We start from the raw sequence: 21483 nt of genomic DNA, 5'->3' as shown, positions 1-21483 counted from the left end.
CTTAGCAGAGCCTTCTACACCTGGCTATGTAAGGCAAGGTTGGATGATTATTGGTGTGCACTTGGCTTACCTAACGTGGTATGTTATTGTGTACGGGTAGCCATTTTGCACTTGGGCAAGGCCGCGACGGGCAGCCATTTTACATTGGTTACGAACACTTAGCAGTGAAGACACCTTTAGGAATCACCAAATGGAAACAAGGACTCTTGAGTGTAATCAGGTTTATCATTAAATGCTGAAGAGAGGTGCATACGCATGGGTTTCCTCTAAGCCCAGGTGCTCACCATGCCCTGCTTTGCCTCAGGCCCTGCCCCTACCCAACACCTTCTCCTAAGTGCCTCTTCTTGTCCCCTCCTTTGACCTCTCTCCTGAGCATGCCCTGTCACCACCTCTACAGAGGCAGCAGTGCAGAGTGGCAGAGGGGTCCTCAGGAGTGTGGCTGGCACTCTCTGGAGCTACAGAATAGTAGAGTAACCGATAAGAATTCATTAGGTTTAATCGGCTATTCAATTAACCAACATTTAACATCCACAGGGATGACGCCATTCTGTCACCTTGCAGGAAATGGGGTTGGTTTTTTTTTTTTTTACATATAGAGAAAGATAAGAAACTTATTAGACAAACATGGGTCCATATTTGTCATCTGAAGAAGTCGGTTATGCCCACAAAAGCACATAATACTATTTATATATTTTTGTTAGTCTCTGAGGTGCTAAAGGACTGTTATTGTTTAAATTTTTTTAGTTACAGACAAACACGGCTACCCCTCTGACATTATTAAACCAAGACTATGCTAACACTTATGTCGGCAAAACTTTTGTTACCGAAGGGGTATGAAAAAAGTATAAACTGAGCACATTCAGTCTAGCAACCAGTGAGATACAAAACCAAGGCCATTTTTAGAGTTACTTTTGAGAGAAGACCAACTCTTAAGGGGTTGTTGTCCATATTACTGGAAGATGCTACAATATATAGGACTGGCATGTTATATGTTAATAATAATACAGTACAGTATGTCATTTGCATTCTATAACATCATGTTTATTGGCAGATTTAAGAAAACACCAACAACTTCCTAACGAATAATAGTTGTTAATTATTGCAATCATGCCTCTTTTTCCTTCTACAGTATTCTCACCAACCAAGTATTTTAAATTCTGCTGCTATCCGGAAAGTTGCAGCATACACAGATGTTGTTCAAATGTGGCAAAACGATCTGCGTCCTATGATGATAGAGAGATATCCAGGATCACCAGGAAGTTATGCTGTGCGTCAGGTGAGACTAGATGCTAGACACAATAAGGATACCATCTGTTTTTTGTATTCTGGTAGTGCTCTGATTGTACAAGGCTCTGGCCACCCATGTATGGAGACATTCATTTTATTCAGTCAGACCTCGACCTTTGGAAAACTGAGAAATGACACCCTTAGAAGACATAATATGAAGACAGACAGGCCCAAAACTTAATCTATGTTCAATTCTATTCCCTAATTTTGTATAGCTCCAGCAAATCTTACATACAAAAGAAAATCAGATGTTAAACACATATTTCAGTGAAAAAGAACATTCCATGTGTCCTAAAATTAGGCTAGCTGGATGTCTTTGTCCTTACACAACATGCCATGTTTGCACAATTGTCCTTGGAACTTCACATGAGCCAAATGTCTTCCTGAAGAAGTCTTGCTGGTTTTGAAGAGGAAGGGCTTAGAGATTTGCCCCAAGATCTAGCGCTAGTGGTACTTACTATAGCTTGTAAAGAGGCCACTGTGTTTTCAAAATGTATGTGGGACCAGGACTGAGAACTTCCTTCACTGTCCTTCCAAACTATTCACTGTACCACCTGGGGCTAGTCGCTTTTTTTTCTGGTTTCAAAGGCCACATCTGTAATGTGGGGATATCAGTTCTTTTCTCAAAGGAGCAACATGAGGGTTAGTGCATTAATGCTTGGAAGCCCTTGAAGAAAGGAGCTTTGAAGTAGAACAATGGGTGAAATGCAACCCCAGTATAACTCCAAAACTTCAGGGCAGTTGCATGTGCTAAAACCAGGCCTAGTCTCGATCACTCTATTAGAAAAGTCCTGGGGAACTTTAGGAAAAGAATGAAACCATAATAAAGTTATAGAGAAATCTCTCTAAAAGCCTCTGGAATTTAAAGGGACTCTGTCATCAGTTTAATCAGTTTCTAAAAAATGAGTTACAAGCTGCTGCTCAGAGCTGCTTTCTGCATCAGTTGGACTATGTTCTGGAGATATCATCTGAAGGTGGCAGGAGGGTTAAAGAGAAAGACTCAACTTTCATACTCAGTGCCATGGCTGGCAAGATATTGTAACACATTAAGGAGGGAGATTCAGTCTTAGCTAGGTGACGTTTTTATTACAATGGCCTTACTAATGGCCTTATTTAATGAAACTACTGTACTATTATATTTTCTATCTTCTTAAAATGAGCAATAAGAAGTTATATAGCACTAAGCTGAGCATGGGACCTTGACTCCTGCACTTTCTGCTAACATGTTATGTAGAAAATGCCACTGACTCCCACTTTTTATTTCTTGTTGCTACATTTATGTAAACAGAGTAATCTAAGGGCCAGTTTGTAGCTAGTCACAGAGAGGTAGCCATTAGTCAGTCTGTAACTGAAAAAAAACTTCAACTACGAATTGTCCTGCAGCACCTTAGAGACTAACAAAAAATGTAGATACTATCATGGGCTTTCATGGGCATAACCCACTTCAGATTAATGGAGCAAGGGGTCCAGAGTTACAAATAAATAGCAAAAAAGGATGGAGAGGGAAAGAGAAGGGGAAAAAAATCTTGTCAATTAGAGTGTCTGTGCTAAATGTGGCTAATAGAGTGGGCTAGAAGTGCCCGATACTTTTGATGTCATTAGGGTGTTGAATGTAGCAGCCTATCCAGTTCATGTCTTTGTTCAAACCTTGATTAAAGGTGTCAAATTTACACACGAAGGCAATTTCTGTAGCTTCTCTTTCCAGCTGGTTTTTTAAATTGCTTTGTAATAGTATAGTCACTTTTAGATGGATTAATAAGTGCTCAGGCAGGTTAAAATGTTCCCCAACAGGTTTCTGTGTGTTACCATTTTGAATATCTGATTTGTGTCCATTAATCCTTTGTCACAGAGACTGTCCAGTTTGGCAGAGGGGCATTGCTGGCACCTAATGACACATCACATTAGTGGATGTACAGTTTATGAGCCTTTGATGTGGTGGCTTATGTGGTTAGGTCATGTGATGTCACTCGTCTGGACAGAGTTGGCGCCAGAGTTGATTACAGGTGGGGTCCTGGGTGAGTATGACTGAAGTATGCTGCATGGTTGCTGGAAAGAATTTGTTTCAAGTTAGGGTGTTGTCTGTAGGTGAGGACCAGAATGTCCCCCAAGGCCTCTGAGTGGTGTCATCAGGGATAGCTAGTAATCCATCATCATGTTGAATGTTGGTGTAAAGAGCTTCTCTTTCGAGAGGTCCCCGTGGGTGCTGGTGTGTCCTCGCGCCAGCAACTGGAGATCTTTTTAGCTGTTTCCACCACGCCACGCATGCGCCAGTGTGCCCCCCTGTGTCGTTGGAATCTGTTAGGCAAGTACGCAGCACAGCTCCTCAGTTCCTTCTTTACCGTCCTCGACAATAGACGGAGCTTCTTCTCCTCTTCATCTTTGTTTAAAAAAATAGATTGAAACTCTGGTTAATTCCCATAGTTACCTTATATTCCATTTTTTCCTTACCCTAACCTACCCTAGGCTAAAGTTAGAACAAAACAAAAATTCTCTCTCTCGTTGTGGCTTGCTGTTTGTTTCCCGCGCCTCATGCCGGGTTCTCCCGGCTTTAAAAGGTGCCAGACATGCCATGCCCGTGTCTGATGGACATGCCGAATGCATTAAGTGCCTTGGTGAATCCCACCAGACTCAGAAGTGCCAGCACTGCTCAAAATTAACCTCCAGAGCACAGAGGGACCAGGCTAATAGGCTGAAAACAATTCTTTACGAAAAGTCTCTCCGACCTCCATCTGACAACCCACCAGCGGCTCCAGAAATGGCCTCTCTGACTAAGGGTACGGACAAATCATGTCCCTCTGCCCCATCTACCCCGGCAGCATCAAGAATGGCTCGTTCCCCGACCTGCTCACTACCTTCAGCATCCTCAGCCTCATGGGTTAGCACCGCGGACAAGCCGGGCACGTCTGGTACGGCTTCGGCCAAAATGCCGGCAACGCACAAGCGAGTGCACTCTGAGCCGAGACAGAAAGCATCGGCACCACCAGTGGCATCGACCTTCTCCTCAGCACCGGCTGGCCATAAAGAACGCTCGGTACTGAAACAACCACGGCACCAGATGCCGGCACCGACTGTGGAGAAACCCCGCACCGACATGCTGCCCCCATGCCGCTCGGCACCCCCATCGACACTGAGCAACTCCCGCGCCTCGGCACCGAGCCACACTATGCGCACTATCATTCCGCTGGCACTGACTTCACCAACTTCTTCGGTGCACTCAGTTCATTCAGGCAGATCGTCCCACATCTCACGGTCTCCAAGCAATGCAGGCATAGAACCTAGGAGCAGATTCTCCACCCAACATTCCAGTCCTGTCCACAAACCTCCTTTCTGGTAGCCTCCGGTCACACAATATGCATACCCATCTCTGCCACCACTATGGTATGCTCAACAATATAGCTACCCACCACCGCCATACGCTATTCAATGGCAGCCATGTAAGCCAAGACCAAAGCGAAGTCATCATCATCCTCCTTCAACAACTTCCAGGACACCGGCTTCACTACCTCTTACTACGTTCCTGACAGAGCCAAATTCCCCAAGCCGCTCTGAGACACAAGATTCTCTCTGAGGGCGAAGACAGATCCCCGCTACATAACTCCTCCTCCTCTCCTGATGAGGCTGTCACACCGGAAGCCCCACCATCTGGTGATGACTCTAGGAAATTTCATGATCTTTTTAAAAGGGTGGCGCTAGCACAGGAACGGGACTTACAGGAGGCACAAGTTAAACAATATAAACTCCTACACACACTGGAATCATCTACTACTTCTCGACTGGCAATCCCTATGGATGAGGCCATTATGGACCCAGCCGAGAATATTTGGCAGACTCCCGTGTCTATTCCCCCCCCCCCCCCCCCCCCACCAACAAGAAGGTTGACTGCAAGTACTTTATTGCACCAAAGGATGCAGATTTCCTTTTCACCCATCCACCACTTAACTCCCTAGTGGTGGATTCAGTTGGTCACAAAGGAAGACAACCTAACCTAAAGACGACACCACAGGATAGAGATCACAAGAGAATAGACGTTATGGGCCATAAGGTCTATTCCTCAGCTACCTTGCTCCTTCGAGCAGCAAATTACACGGCAATGCTTGCGGATTATGATCACGCAAATTATTCTAAACTCCAGGACTTGGCACAACCCTTACTTGAACATAAACAGTCAACACTCCTCAATATAATGCATGAAGGTCATGCAGTCTCACGTACTGCCTTGCAATCCGCAATGTATGTAGCAGATACCGCAGCCTGTGTTACCGCATCAGCTATGGTATTATGCAGAATATCATGGCTACAGGCTTCCGGAGTCACCAGAGATTTACAGCAAAAGGTTGAAGACTTGCCTTTTGATAAAAATAACCTCTTTGCTGCCAAGACAGACGAGGTGTTGCATTTTATGAAAGACTCACAGACGACACTCAGGACATTGGGGATGTACACCTCCCCACGAAGAGAACAAGATTTGCGACTTACCAGAGATCTAGGGAGCCCTTCCATCAGCAGCCTCGGTATGATTTCAGGCAAAGACAGAGACACAACGTCGTAGACCACAACGACAGTAACAGCAACACTCAGCAACGACCCACCCACCTGCAACGAGACAACAAATTTGAAAGATATGTCGAGAGCCGGATACCCACTCCAGTAACACACATGCCCGAGCCTCCTCAATTCCATCACCCGCTCCGGGTTTTTTACCATTAATGGACTCAAATAACATCAGACAGATCCAACAGGGTTATGCAATCCCTTTTACCTCTATGCCCCCCACCTATTCCCCTACCCTGTCCCTTTTCAGAGACCCATCTCACGAAACCCTCTTCCATCGGGAGGTTTCACACCTACTACAACTGGGGGCTGTGGAACAAGTTCCAATGGAATTCCATGGTCGGGGTTTCTATTCAACTTACTTCCTAACGCAGAAGAAGAATGGAGGGTGGAGCCCCATATTAGACTTGAGGAGACTCAACAAGTACATTGCTTACCACCCTTTCAAAATGGTTACTTTAGCATCCATCATCTCTGCTCTAGATCAAGAAGATTGGCTTTCGGCTCTCGACCTTCAAGATGCCTACTTTCACATCATGTTTTCTACGATTCAAAGTGGGCACCCGACACTACCAGTACAGAGTGCTCCTGTTTGGCCTTTCAACCACCCCCAGAGTTTTTTCCAAAACCCTGGCAGTCGTAATGGCCTCGCTACGTCGTCAAGGAGTCATCATTTTTCCATACCTGGACGACTGCCTGATAAAAGGATCATCCTTCCGCAAGACCCAGGACATGATCGATATTGCCATAACCTCCCTCACCAATCTCGGCTTCCACATAAATCTCTCAAAGTCCACATTACATCCAACACAGAAGTTGGAGTTCATAGGTGCACTCATCGATACCGTGGCAGCAAGGGTCACTCTACCCGTTCACAGAATCAACACAATGCGCGGTCTTATCAGGAGTGCACAATTAGCTCCTACCATGACAGTACGTGACTGTCTCAAGATTCTAGGGCATATGGCTTCCACAACATATGTGGTCAAGGTCGCCAGACTTCATATGAAAGGCCTTCAGTCATGGTTAGCCATGACTTACAAGCCCTCCAGAGATTCTCTCTCCAAACGACTAACTATATCACCTCGCATTCTAAACTCGCTGCAATGGTGGACAAACCTACAAAATATGTTAGAATGCGTACCGTTCCATCGACCTTCTCCCACACTCACTATTGTGACAGATGCGTCACTCATGGGTTGGGGAGCTCACCTAGGCACCATCACAGTTCAAGGCAAATGGTCCTTTATGGAACAAACCTTACATATCAACCTTCTCGAGTTGCGAGCGGTCAGGTATGCATGCCAACATTTCCAATCCTACATAACTCACAAGTCCATTTCCATAATGACAGACAATACCACCTGCATGTACTATATCAACCAACAGGGAGGGGCACGATCCCACTCCCTTTGCATGGAAGCCATCAGATTCTGGAATTGGTGCCTTACACACCATGTTACCCCCATAGCTTCATACCTAATTGGAGTGCTCAATGTCACGGCAGATGCCCTAAGCCGCACGTTCCATGATCAACACAAGTGGGAGATGATCAGGAACGCACTTGCACCAGTTTTTCGTCAGTGGGGGCAACAGGATATAGACCTCTTTGCCACAAAAGGAAACAGAAAATGCCACCTCTACTGTTCAAGAGCAGCTCTAGGGAAGCACTCCCTCGGCGATGCCTTTTCGATCACATGGCATGGTCCCCTTCTCTACAACTTTCCGCCCTTTCCTTTCCTGTACAAGGTGCTCAACAAGATCAGAATAGATCATGCTCAAGCCATACTTGTGGCACCAGCATGGCCCAGACAGACGTGGTATCCTTACCTCTGCAAGATGACGCTAGCAGACCCGTACACCTTCCTATTGCAGAACTACGGGAAGGATCTTCACCCAGAACTCCACAAGCTACATCTTCATGCTTGGCTCCTTCATGGCTCCAGGATGCCAAAGATGCCTGGTCTGAACCAGTGAAACATATCCTGATCAATAGGAGGAGACAGTCCACTAGGAGTACGTATCTCTACAAATGGAACAGATTTGTGCATTGGTTCAAGAGTTCCCACATAACATCCCCTGAGCACGCCCCCCTCCCCACCCTATTGGACTACTTGTTACACCTGAAACAGTCAGGCCTAGCTCTTACTACTATCAAAGTACATGCAGCCGCCATTGCAGCATTTCATTGTACAGGTCAAGAGGTCGCATTTCTCGCTGATCCAATGATGAAAAGATTCCTTAAGGGGCTACAGAATACCTTCTCGCCAGTCCGACCACTACTTCCTATCTGGGACCTCAACCACGTTCTCAAGAGTCTGACAAAGCCACCTTTTGAACCACTGGCAACCTGCACCTGGTCTCATTTATCGATGAAAGTCTCATTCCTCGTGGCGATCACTCACCCTTCTACTGGAGGTTAACTCACCTCACTGATGGCTGATCCCCCTTATACAGTATTCACTAAAGATAGGGTGATACTTCGACCACACCCTAAATTCCTCCCCAAAGTCCTTTCGTCCTTTCATGTCAATGGACCTATATACTTACCTGCATTTTTTTCAAAGCCTCATGCCAATCCAGTTCAAGTGGTTTGGCACACTCTGGATGTCGCAGGGCGCTTGCTTTTTATCTTGACCGCACCAAACCATGGCGACATTCCCTGCGACTATTTTTGTCCTATGCGGAACGGTCCAAAGGACAAGCGGTCTCATCACAGAGGATTTCTAAATGGATCTCTTTGTGCATCCGAACACGTTATGTACTTTACAACAAAGACTTACCTGAAACACTTACAGCACATTCCACCAGGGCGATGTCCTCCACTACCACCTTCCTCAGCATCGTCCCTCTACAGGATCTCTCTAACGATGCAACCTGGTCCTCGAACCATTCTTTTGCACAACATTATGCTCTCTCTTCCTCAATTGCATCTTCCATGGCAGTAGGACAGGCAGTATTGTCCACAGTGACTAACACAGGGCTCCAAACCCACCTCCTCGGGTCAACAACTGCTGCGTTGTCACCCAGAGTGGAGCACCCATGGGGACCTCTAAGGAGAAGAAAGTTACTCACCTTGTGCAGTAACGGTGCTTCTTCGAGATGTGTCCCCGTGGGTGCTCCACTACCCTCCCTCCTTCCCCGACTCAGAGCCCTTGGTTCTGATGGGGTACAGAAGGAATGGAGGAGCCGCGCCGCGCACGCACGCCTAACAGATTCCAACAACACGGGGGATGCTCTGGCGCATGCGCGGCACGGTGGAAACAGCTAGAAAGATCTCCGGTCACCGGCGTGAGGACGCACCAGCACCCAGAGTGGAGCACCCGCGGGGACACCTCTCGAAGAAGCACCATGAGTAACTCTTTCTTCTACATCCCTGGTGGCCAGGATGGTATTTTCAGGGAGATTACTGATGTTCAGTAGTTTCCTCAGGAAGTCAGTGGTGTCTCAAAGTTAGCTAGAAGTACTGGTAGCATAGGGTTAGAGGAGAGAATCAACATAATCAGATAATTCAGTTGTAAGCATGCCAATGCCTGAGATGATGGAACATCCAGGATTTCCACGTTTGTGGATCTTGGGTAGCAGATAGAAAATAGCTGGTTGGGGATCTAGGTGTGTATTTGTATAGATTTGTTCCTGAGTAGTAGCAGGGAGTTTCATGTGTAGTTGTTTTAGGGTTTGTTTGGAGGTTTTTTGGTATTCTTTAGTAGGTTAGTTCTGTATAAGTGCACACACAAGGGGAAAAGGCACAAGCTACCCTTTCACCCCTTTTAAGGACCAGCCCAACTTTAACCTGTGTGCTACAACAAAAGGAAAAATTATGTAGCACTTTAAAGACTAACAAGATGGTTTAATAGGTCATGAGCTTTTGTGTGCCAGAACCACTTCCTCATATCATTCCTTGTGCTACCTGATTGCAAGGATTAGGAGTCTTCTGCTGCTGGAGCTACTAAACACTCTACAGAGGGTGAAGAGGGTTCAAAGGTGGATTGTTTCCACACCAACTAGCAGAGTTGACTCTGCATTTCAGGGGTAAACAAACATCTGTTACATGGTCTTGGGGTGTGTGTGACTGAGTCAGCCAGAACACCCCATGGGATTCTCACCAGCGTGGAACCACTCTGTGCTCCTAACCAGCCATACAGGCTGTGACTTAACAGTACCAACACATAACCCTTTGTGTCCAATAACTGAACTTGCCAATCTGTAATTGGTGGAGTGGAAAAATGAAGTTTGACTGTCACTGGTATCCATAGTATCCAGCTCTGAGGGCTCCTAGGTGATTTACTGGCTGTCAGCCAAATGAAAGGAAAAAATAACAGAGCAGAATCCAAGACATGGTAACCATATGGCATTCTCAAGTGTGTTGGGGGGGGGGGAGAGAAGGGGAGGCTTTTTTGCTGCTATTGGTAATATCAATGTATGAAAAAGAGCCCTATGCAACATAGAAGTATTCTCCTTTGTCAGCATGTAGTGGAGGAGTTTTGGTAAAACAGAACAGAACAGCAGGGATGTCTGTCAAACACATTCTGTGGAAAGCTCTAAATTCTACTTTAATTCAGTCAGTGGGCTGAGATGTTGTCAGCTGATGGTCAGGGGAGTGCATGTGTGTGTGTTACACCTGAGTCTTCAACTGCTGAGACACAAGGCCCCGTTGCAGTGGGCAGTCTAAGTGAGACTGACGGGCGCCCCGAGGAGTTTAACGTCCATGTCTTTACCGTTAGGATCGGGATCCCTTCGTGGCGGGCAGCCAACAGATGCCCCAGAGTTTACAGGGAGAGCCTATTACACCTCAGATTTTGACTGCTAGGATACATGATCCCTTCGCAGCAGGCAGCCGGGGGAGGCTGAGAGATGCCCCAACGGATCTGTCCCCTGGAAGCGACACGATCCAACACTCAAGCTCTCCCTATATCTGTCCCTTATGACCGGCTGGAGTTCTTTTTAAAATGGTGCTTGGTTCAGTTACAGCAACTGAAGGAGTCAGGTCACAGCTTAAACAGTTACCATTTTATTGTTACAGGGTAAACTTAGCTGTTAAATGTTACTACTGTGTTACAGATAACACAGCCACTACAAAGGACAGTGGTCCCAGGAAGAGGCGGAGGGGCTGGGTGGCAGCGGGTGGCTGGCTCGTGCCGTGCCAGGTGCAGGGTCTGCTGGCTGGGTGCTGGCAGGCTTGCACCTGGCACGGTCACCGTAGCCAGACCGTGGCCCTTTAAGGGCTCCGGGGCCAAGAGGGGGGCAGACGAGTTTCCCTGGTTATGCCCAGAGTGGCCACCAGGTCAAGCTGGGGAGGGCTAGCCTCCCACTAGTTCGAATTAAGTGGCTACACAGCCCTTAATTTGAACTACTTAATTCGAACTAAGCGTTAGTCCTTGTAGAATGAGGTTTACCTAGTTCGAATTAAGTGCTCTGCTAGTTCAAATTAAGTTCAAACTAGCAGTTTGCCTGTGTAGCGCCTATGGAAGTTAATTCGAACTAACAGCTGTTAGTGCAAATTAACTTTGTAGTGTAGACATATCCTTATTAACCTTAATAGGAGCTGGCTGTGGCTCTTAACTGTCTGCTAGTTTACCCCCCTTATAGAGACTTTTTTTTCACTATTTATTTAAATAGAGAGAAAAATGTCCTTAGGAGAATAACTCAAGAGAGCAATACTAATAAGTTGTTTAACAGAGATGGTCTTCTCAAATAAAGAGAAGGACCTCGGAGTCCTGGTTGATCATAGAATGACTATGAGCCGCCATTGTGACATGGCTGTGAAAAAGGCTAATATGATCTTGGGATGTATTAGGCGAGGTATTTCCAGTAGGGATAAGGAGGTGTTAGTGCCATTGTACAAGGCATTGGTGAGACCCCATTTGGAATACTGTGTGCAGTTCTGGTCTCCCATGTTTAAGAAGGATGAATTCAAACTGGAACAGGTACAAAGAAGGGCCACTAAGATGATCCGAGGAATGGAAAACCTGTCTTATGAAAGGAGACTCAAGGAGCTTGGCTTGTTTACCTTAACCAAAAGAAGGCTGAGGGGAGACATGATTGCACTTTTTAAATATATTAGAGGGATAAATACCAGGGAGGGAGAGGAATTATTTAAGCTTAATACCAATGTGGACACAAGAACAAATGGATATAAGCTGGCTAGTAGGAGTGAGGTTCTGGAACGGCCTTCCAAGGGAAGTAGTGGGGGCAAAAGATCTATCTGGTTTCAAGATTAAACTAGATGGGTTTATGAAGGGGATGGTTTGATGAGATAACATGATCTTGGTAACTAATTGACCATTCATTATCAGTGGGAATAGGTCAATGGAGGGATGATAGGAGTTACTATAGAGAACTTTCTGGGTGATGAGTCTTGCCCACATGCTCAGGGTTTAGTTGATTGCCATATTTGGGGTCGGGAAGGAATTTTCCTCCAGAGTAGATTGGCAGAGGCCCTGGAGGTTTTTCGCCTTCCTCTGTAGCATGGGGTACAGATCACAGCTAGAGGATTCTCTGCATCTTGGGGTCTTCAAAGTATTTGAAGGCTTCAATATCTGAGATATAGGTGAGAGGATTATTCTAGGAGGGGTGGGTGAGATTCTGTGGCCTGCACTGTGCAGGGGGTCAGACTAGATGATCATAATGGTCCCTTCTGACCTTAAAGTCTATGAGTCTATGATGCATAACTTTCTGTTCTGAATCCATTTGGGGATATTTTAGAGTCATCTCTCAAAAGAAGGAAGTTGGCTATTATGAGTCTATTGTACACGTTCCACTATCTTCATTGTTGTCCTCACACTGAATTATATTTTGCATGATTCTATTTTTAAGTTAGTTCTTCTCCAGTGTGTCCCATTCTTTAGTTTATAGTGAAGAGACTATTTAGTTGTTTCCTATTGAACTTGTGAGCCTTACTCAAATAACTTGCTATTTGTAAGGCACATTTCTTGTGGGAAGCAAACAACATTCTTATTGTTACTGCAGAAGTGCCTAAAGGCTGCAATCGGTGATCATTATGCTAGATTCTTTACAAATCTATAGTAAAAGGTAATCCCTGTCCCAAAGATTTTAGAATCTTTGCATGTAATAAGAGACAACTAGAGGAGAGGCCAAGCAAATGGAGAGACAGTGGAGAAGATAGCAGTGAAACAATGATGGTCATGACCACAAGAAATCAGACCATTACCTGCCTGGCCACTGAAAATGCTTATTATAAATACAATATCCCTTGCAGAAAAATTAAAGAGCTGATACTGTAAACTAGCTACTGATCTAGTTTGTTTGCAAACATCTGTTTAAAGTGGAATAATATTAATATTAATGTATTTTCTGTTTCCAATTCCAGCATATCAAGCATCGTATTCAAAGGTTGCAGGCTGGCTGGGTAGTTAAGGAAGATACATTTCAGGCATACACACCCTATGGATACCGAACATTCTCAAATATCATCAGCACCCTCAATCCCTTTGCCAAACGCCATCTGGTACTTGCTTGCCACTATGACTCAAAATACTTCAGTCCACAGTGGGATGGCACAGTGTTTGTGGGAGCCACTGACTCAGCTGTGCCCTGTGCTATGTTACTGGAGCTGATACGTGCCCTGGACAGCCAGCTTCAGTCAATGACGGTACATGTTTTTCCTCTATTGCATGCTTCTGAGATAGCTGAATCTTATATGGCTTCTATATGTCTCTCTCTCTCTCTCTCTCTCTCTCTATAAGCACAGGCCTGATCCTCCTCCTACTGATTTTAATGGGAACTGAACTGGGACCCAGGTATATTACTGCAGAAGAACTTAACGACATCATAAAAAATGAGGAAGCATTGATAGATGCACAATGGTATTAGAGTGGTTTGAGTAGTTCCATTGCATGCAATGGAAATGATACATTTATACTTAGTTGAAGACTGGAGAATTTAAAAAAAGATTTCTAACCATAGGGTATTCAGAACCATGATTTTTAAAAAGAAACCTAACACAGCCAACTGTCTGCATGTAGGATAACCATGGACTGAATTAAAAATGGAATTTAGACCTTTTCCTGGAATAGGTTTGATACTCCTCTTGTTCTATTGTGTTTTATTATGAAAAATAATAGCTGTAGCCTATGCTTAGTAACAACTTACTTTCCTGGGTAATAAGGTATTTCTCATTCAATGAATTAGCTTTACAGCATTTGTCCAGTCCAGAAAACTAGGATACACCTTTCATGAAATATCCATTAACCAGGAGAAACTCTGCCAGTGGGGATAACAACTTGAGCTTTTTCTTCGTTTCTTACATAATGACAGACGACTCTTTCTTATCCCTGGGAGACTCTTATTCAGAGACATTTTGGGGTGTTTCTTGGTAAATCCTCAAGCATGCACTTGAACTCACTAAACAGTAAACACTAGGTGGGCTCCAGGGACATCATGGCTCTCAGTGTTGAGTTAGCCCTGAGAGCTGCCTTGCTTCAGATAAGTTTCACTTCAACAGTTTTGAAACTCAGTATCCTGCAGAACTAAAATTACTTCCTGTACAAACTTCACCCAATAACCATGACAATCAGCTAGTTCTTAACTTTCAGCAGAGCCTGCACACAGCCCCTGTCAGTGAAATATTGTGTGGTAATCGGTGTCCACCCACTGCAAAGGGAGGACGGGGTCAAAATCCCAAAGAGTAAGCAACTGAATCAGTTGGTTGTGTACAGTTGTATTGGGTATAAAAATGTGTCAAATAAGGTTTTTTTTATGAAAGCTTATAATGTTCTGAATTTGATGGCCATTATATACATAGACTATGCTGTAAGTTTGTATATGTATAGAGCTGTGCTCTCATGATTTGTTCTGCAACATTTAGCTCCACCTCACAGCAAGGCAATGAAGCAATCACGCAGGAAGGGATTGCTTCCCCAATCCTATGAGATTAACTGCAAGCACCAATCATTATACATTCCAGGAAAAGACAAACTTTGAGCCATTAGGATTAGTGGGACAACATTAAAACAGCCTATCTAAAATGTCCCCATTCTAAATAATCATAAATTGGCATGCCAGGATAGTGGCATAGATTTAAAGCATCCAAAGTTACAAAACAGGTGGTGACAGAACCCTCTGTTGGTCTGGGTGACTCCCAAAAGGGCAGATTAAGGGTCAGAGTAAGGTTCTATAGTTGGCTGCGTGTCATCCCGCAGGAAAAGAGTCATTATTTTAAATGATTGTATGTGCCTTGTTCCTCATTGTTTTCATGAGAATCAGTACACACAAACATGAGAAAACCCACGGCTCATTTATGAATCTGCTTTCTCATATCAAGGATTAGTGCAAATGCTAGTCTCAGATGACATTAAATATTTCGAGCATCTGGTTCTGTAGACCTCTCTCAAGTTATTGCATTCATCCTCATGTGTGTCAGACATGCAACATTTCTAGTCATTTCAATAATCCTCATAAAGCAGTGTTTCTCAAAGTGGTCCGCAAAATCATTAAGAAACCTGCTGACTGGCCGCTCTCGTATATTTATTTACCGATACTGTGGTTATGAAGCATTGCAGCTTGCATTGGGAAGGTTTGAGTAAGTTTGAAAATAGTCTGATTCTGGTGGACCTTTTATGTGAGTATTTACAAAAGGACTACTCATGAGAAAGAGCTTCAGGATCAGACCTTGTATCAATTTGTATCTCCACAGAAAACAAATGTGACATTGCTTCTGACATTCCTCCACAGAACAGCTCAGCCTCTAGGCCAGATCTTTCACTTCAACTGATTTTCTTTGATGGCGAAGAAGCCTTTGTGCAGTGGTCTCCCATCGATTCCCTTTATGGATCTCGACACTTAGCCCAGAAAATGGCATCTACTCCACATCCAGCTGGTGCAACAGACACCAATCAGCTACAGGGCATTGTAAGTAAAAACTCCTTTAATTTACAAATTGATTCAATACCATACAACTAATACAAAAAAAGTGCTGAGAAATGAGCCAAATTCCACCAAGGGAGAACTCTACCAGTTAATGGATTTTTTTTTTTTAAGAGGCCTTATTTGCTTTCTGCTTCTCCTTCCTGTGCCACTTCAGAGGAAAAGCAGGGACAACCAGAGACAACTTGCTTTTATTCTTTCTGAAGGAGAAAGTTTGAGTTGCAGCTGCTCACACTAGGTCTGAATCTTGCTCATTGCATTTTTCAAATCTTTTTTTTCTTGGCTAAATGTACTATTGTATGTTAACCCTCACTCCTGCCTCTCATTAGTTCTCTTCACTCATAGTGAGTTGATTACTGTTTTTTGGTTTGATTTGGGGTTTTTTGGTCAGATATATCGAATTAAAGTAGTGAAGTCCTATTTGCACTCAAGCTGTCAGTATGGCATATCATTTCCTTAAAAGACTTTTTAAATGAAGCTAAAAGTTTTCATGTTTCTTTTATCCCCACAGGATCTGTTCGTGTTACTGGATTTAATTGGTGCTTCAAACCCAACCTTTCCCAATTTCTTTCCAAACACTGCCCGATGGTTTAGCAGACTTCAAGCAATCGGTAAGGAGGGGATTATCTGATAAAGTAAGGGTTCAGTCTGGAAAGTCGTCTTCAGCAGGATCATTCCTCCCCTGCAATTCAACAGGTGTTCTTCATGCAAAAGGACTCTACAACTGTGGCACCAATTTCCAACCAAACCAAGTTAACAACATTTTTAAGGTGCTTCGTTTTGGTAAAATTGTCCTCACTAAACTCCATTTGTTTTACTAACAATTGTAGAGATTTTGAAAGATTTAACAAGTTTTTAGTGGTTTACATAATTCCTTATTTATATAACTGGGCATTAATTTCTCCCTTACCTGAGAAAATTTCTTAGAAATAAAAATAAAAATCTAACATTTAGCTGGATCTTTAAAATTCTAGTATATTTGCAATCTCTAATGAAATGGCCCAATGGGTAGCCTATAAGCATGGGTACCACAAAACATGGGTTCCAAGATCACTGTGGGACCTTGGGCAGGTCACTTACCCCTTCTGTGTTTCAGTTATTCCCATTTTACAGATGGGGAAACTACAGCCATTCTGAGCTCCTCAACTGACTGATACCAGATGAACATAAATAATTGTTTCCAATTGTTTTTCCCTTGGGATGTGAAAAGTATTCTGTATTACATGAGAAAAGTTGATCAGTTGACTATATTGTCTGAAGGACATTTTAGTGTCAAGTACAGTTTAAAGTAAACATTATTTCATTTGTGAATTGCAGAACGAAAGCTACATGGCTTGGGTTTGCTGAAGAATCATCCTTTTGAAAGTCAGTATTTCTGGGGTAAAACCGCTCAAGGGTTGATTGAGGATGACCATGTTCCATTTTTAATGAGAGGTACTGGAACCATTTTAATATTTCTTAACTAGTTTATGAGATTACTGTAATTTCAGGGGCAGATGATTATTTTAAGCAAGTGAGCAAGTTTGTAACAGGCCAGAATTTGCAAATGTAGCTTCTTAAAATTTGAGGCTCCAAAATACATTTTCAGATGGATTAAGCTCTATGGATCCAAACAAGTTTCATAGCAGTAGAACACCAGTTTTCTTCTTCCAAAAGCACAATTCCCCACCATCTGAGCACAAAGGACTCTTGGTACACTAGCTAGTGTGTTACAGCACAACTGAGACTAGTGAAATAACTTCTCGTTCTTCACCTTGACATTTCACAACCATAAAAGGGGAACTTAGTTTAGAGGATTATTGAGCTGATATTGAGAGTCTTACTCAATTCCAGTAATTTTTTTCCCTGGGTTCTCTAGTGCAGTGGTTCTCAATCAGACATCCTGGACCCTCTGGGTAGGCCATGAGCGTGTTTAAGAAGTTCCGTCAAGCAGGGCCAGTGTTAGACTCACTGGAACTCAGGGCAGAAAACTGAAGCCCCAATATATGGGGCTAAAGCCCAGTACATTGAGCTCTGCCCCAAGGCACCAACGCCAAAACTGAGCAGCATAGTTTTGTGAGGAGCCTCTGTGGCATGGGACCCCTGGTAACTGCACTGCTTACTACCTTCTACCACAGGGGTGGGCAATAATTTTGATGGTGGGCACACCAAGATTTTGGTAAGTGGTCAAGGGCCACACTTTTTATGGAGGGATGTGGGTCTGGGACAGAGGTTGGGTGCAGAAGGGAGCTTGGGGTAGGAGCCTGGGGTGCAGGAGTGGGGTCTGAGGAGGAGTTTGAGTAAAGGAAGGGGTTGTGACCTGGGGCAGAAGATTGGTGTGCAGGGTCTGGGAAGGGATGGGGTGAAGGAGTGGATTTTGACCTAGGGGAGGAATGTAAAAGGGGGTGCAGGATCTGGGAGGGAGCTGTGACCTGGGGCAGGGAAGAGTGCAGAGAGTTTGGGTCAGGAGGAGGTGGTGACCTGGACAGGGAGCTAGAGAATAGCTGATTAGCAGAGCCCGCACAGCACCCACATCCAGCAGCATGTCTTTATACTTGTGGTGCACATTTGCACAAGCCTGGGTGCACATAAAATGTATTTCTGTCATGGATAGAAAATGTTAAAGGAAACATTGGTGGTGACCACAGTGTTGTACGGCTCAGAGTTGAGGAAAGCAGGGTAAGGTGCCACCTTCCATGTGTAAGCTATTGCTAGGATACCAAAAAGAGAACTTAATGAAAAGATGAGAAGAGCCACTACTCTCACAAGACACCACAGGTGATAAGCTCCTCTAACATCATGGGAAGAGCCAAAGAGACGTGTCTTATTTGTTTGCTTCTGGGAAGCTTCTGAACAAGGGGGAGGTAGGGAACAGGATGGAGGAAAAAAAGGGGGATAGGTGGAGAATGAATTTAATTCTCCATTATCCAAACAGTTCCTTACACAACCACACCTCACTCCTCCAATGGATTGGTGCCTAAGGGTTTCACCTAACCAGAATTGCAGAACTATCATGCTGGGATTGCTGATAGCCAAGTGTAAGAAAGGCCATTTTACAAGGCAATAAAGCGATAAGTACGGCATCCAAAAAAATCCCAGAGATCAGGATAACTGCTTTGTAGAACATAGCAACAAGAGCATTATACTAGAACAGAGTTGTCTTGGGGAAAGCTACATTGGCTACAATGTTTCATAGCTCATAAGCAAGCACAGTACGAGCATGATTGCAAGGCTGAGAGCTGCTATCACATTCCAACCACAACTATGGTCACTTTTTTTTTTTTTTTTTTTTTAAAAGAGGGAGAACTGGGAAGGAAAGTAGACTAATTTTAGGAACCATACAGCGTAACCAATAAGTTTCTGTAGTCACCACTGGGGTCAGAGGAACAGTGGAAGGAAACTGTAAAGATATCAGCTTGTTATGGAGTCATATTGAAGAATAGACTGACTGTAGCCCTGGCTTAGGGACTCCTCCACTTGTAACATAATGCATGTTAATTTGCTCATTGAAAAAGCTTATGCGCTCTCTCTGAATTCCTCTCTCTTCCAGGGGTTCAAGTTCTTCACTTGATCCCATCCCCTTTCCCTAAGGTGTGGCACACCATGGAGGACAATGAAGAAAACCTCAGCAAAACCACTACTGACAACCTCAATAAAATCCTACAAGTGTTTGTGCTGGAATATCTCGGTCTGTGATAGCACAGTGGCTCTGAAGCACTGCTCTGTTTTAAATACTGCTACCAGTCCCAAACATCAAGTTCTTAATCATCTCACCTGCAGCTAACTGTGATGAAGAGCACTAAAGGCAAAGCATGATGTGGTACCAACTCTTGTTAGTCAGAGGTCAGCTGTCTTTGGCTACACAGTCTAGTGAAGTCAGATGAAAATGCCATTAAACAAGAATTGTCAGCCTGAAAAGAGCCTGGTCCTCCACATCTCACCTGAGAGAGAGAAGGGAAACCTGTATTTTTCCATGTCACTATCACTGGTTTTAGTCCAGACATTAAAACGAAATAGAATCCAGATCCTGAATATAAATACTTCCTAATGTAGGGCTTAGCTGCCATTTTTATACAGTGAATAACGTTTAAAGTTCAAAACTGGAAAGAGCTTCCAGAATTTCTGGCATGCCAAGTAAAGCACACCTTAAAACACCAATGCATGTTCTTAATCCCCAAGAAGCAGAGAAGAGACCATACTGTCTTTTCCCTGTCCTTGGGAAAAGGCAGGCTTTCAAGGAAAAAGTGGATATTGGGAGGGAAGGGAGGCAAGAGAAAAGTTCCTGCACACACTATGCATCCATGAAAGAGTCAGCCACAATTTGTTCCAAAATAAATAGGCCCTTGAAGAATAAATAGGCCTAACCACCAGGTGGTATCGCAAAACCAAGCAAAATCAGAACTGACCACATTTTAATTATGTGCATTTTTTAAACTACCGGGTTGTAAAAATCTTTTGAAATGCAATGCAAGCTGCAGACTAGTGGCACTAATGAAATAAGCATTATAGGGTTCCAAACAGTGAGGCCAGGTCTACACAATGGGCCAGGTCAGGTCAAGGTACACAATTTCCAGCTACATAAAAAAAAATTATCTGGAGTTAATAAACCCTAAGCCAAGATTCGGCACTGTCCTCTCAGCGGGAGGTCGACAGGAGAAATGCTCCCATCAACTTCCCTTACACCTCACGTGTGCAGATGGGAGAACTCTCAGCATTCAATTTAGCAGGTTTTTACTAGACCTGCTAAATCAACTGCTGGAAAAAGATTGCTGCAGCATTGATCTCCCTACAAATGGAGACATGGCCTGAGAGGCTAGTACCACACAAGGAGAAGCAAACAAAATGTTCTAAGCTAAGAGTGATAACCATAGGCTAGGTTTTGCCACCCTCTCTCATTGGGACTATTAAAAGAGTAAATTCAGTGCAACGGTGGCAGAATCCAGCCCTAAATTGAACAAACTCATGGGAGAAGCAAAGAGAATGAGTTCAAGAGATGAACTGAAAAGACCAGGCATTTTAAGGTCACAGTCTTCCCCTGCTGAGACTCTTACACTAGCAAGTTCGGTTCTATACAATGACACAGTACAAATTAATATTCAAAAGGGGTCATTGTTATGGCACTGACTTGCATTTTAGATTTTGTACAAATAAGCTTTTCTAACTCTAAGATGAGTATTTCCAAGACTTCAGATTCTAATAGGAACACTGAAGGCACTGAACAGTCTCTTGCAGTGTTTGTAGCCCAATGTTGCAACATTGTTTTATTATGAGAATCTGAAAATTAAATGTTGTTCTATTTTCATTGTCCCCGTTAAGAGAAATGCAACAGGTAAAAACAACATAAGATGGATTCTAAAGATTTTTCAATGTTAATAATTTAAGTCCCTATTTGTAACATAAGCAAAAACTGGAATTTTTAAAATGAGATTTATAAACTTTACATCCTCCTATTAAGATGCAATAACCTGGATGCATTCTCTAAAACAGAGCACAGTAAACTTCAAAAACAGACAGACACATGTATTTTAGTAAGTGTGTGGTAAAAGTTGTCTTACTAAATAAAAATATTTGGAGTCTTTGCTAGTGTGTGTGTGTTGTTTACAGGTTTGGAGAGAATAATTTTAAGTTATCATTTGAGGTTTGAACATTAATGATGTTATACTAATGGCAAAGCAGCACATGAGATGCCTATACAATGCCACTAGACAGAAAAAGTATTAACTAAAGGGAAAGCTATAAAAACTGCCATGAATTTAGAGACATTTTAAGTTTCTACAAGTC

At 43.6% G+C, this 21483-nt stretch overlaps 1 protein-coding gene across 3 annotated transcripts in view; it reads left to right on the top strand.

The window, feature by feature from the left end:
- The window catches only part of QPCT (glutaminyl-peptide cyclotransferase), a 45066-nt gene extending 23786 nt beyond the window's left edge, over positions 1–21280 (top strand). For all 3 annotated transcript variants that reach the window (XM_025190819.2, XM_025190820.2, XM_006135221.4), the window contains exons 2-7: positions 1130–1276; positions 13169–13450; positions 15532–15708; positions 16235–16334; positions 17041–17157; positions 19253–21280. In XM_025190819.2, coding sequence (XP_025046604.1) covers positions 1202–1276; positions 13169–13450; positions 15532–15708; positions 16235–16334; positions 17041–17157; positions 19253–19398 — 897 coding nt within the window. In that variant the 5' untranslated portion in view covers positions 1130–1201 and the 3' untranslated portion in view covers positions 19399–21280. The remainder of the gene's footprint in view (positions 1–1129; positions 1277–13168; positions 13451–15531; positions 15709–16234; positions 16335–17040; positions 17158–19252) is intronic.
- The last annotated feature ends 203 nt before the right edge of the window (positions 21281–21483 follow it).

The sequence above is a fragment of the Pelodiscus sinensis genome, chromosome 3, assembly GCF_049634645.1.
Source record: "Pelodiscus sinensis isolate JC-2024 chromosome 3, ASM4963464v1, whole genome shotgun sequence".
NCBI classification, from domain to species: Eukaryota; Metazoa; Chordata; order Testudines; family Trionychidae; genus Pelodiscus; species Pelodiscus sinensis.
Note: the sequence above shows the minus strand (reverse complement) of the source record. Positions and strands in the feature narration are given on the sequence as shown.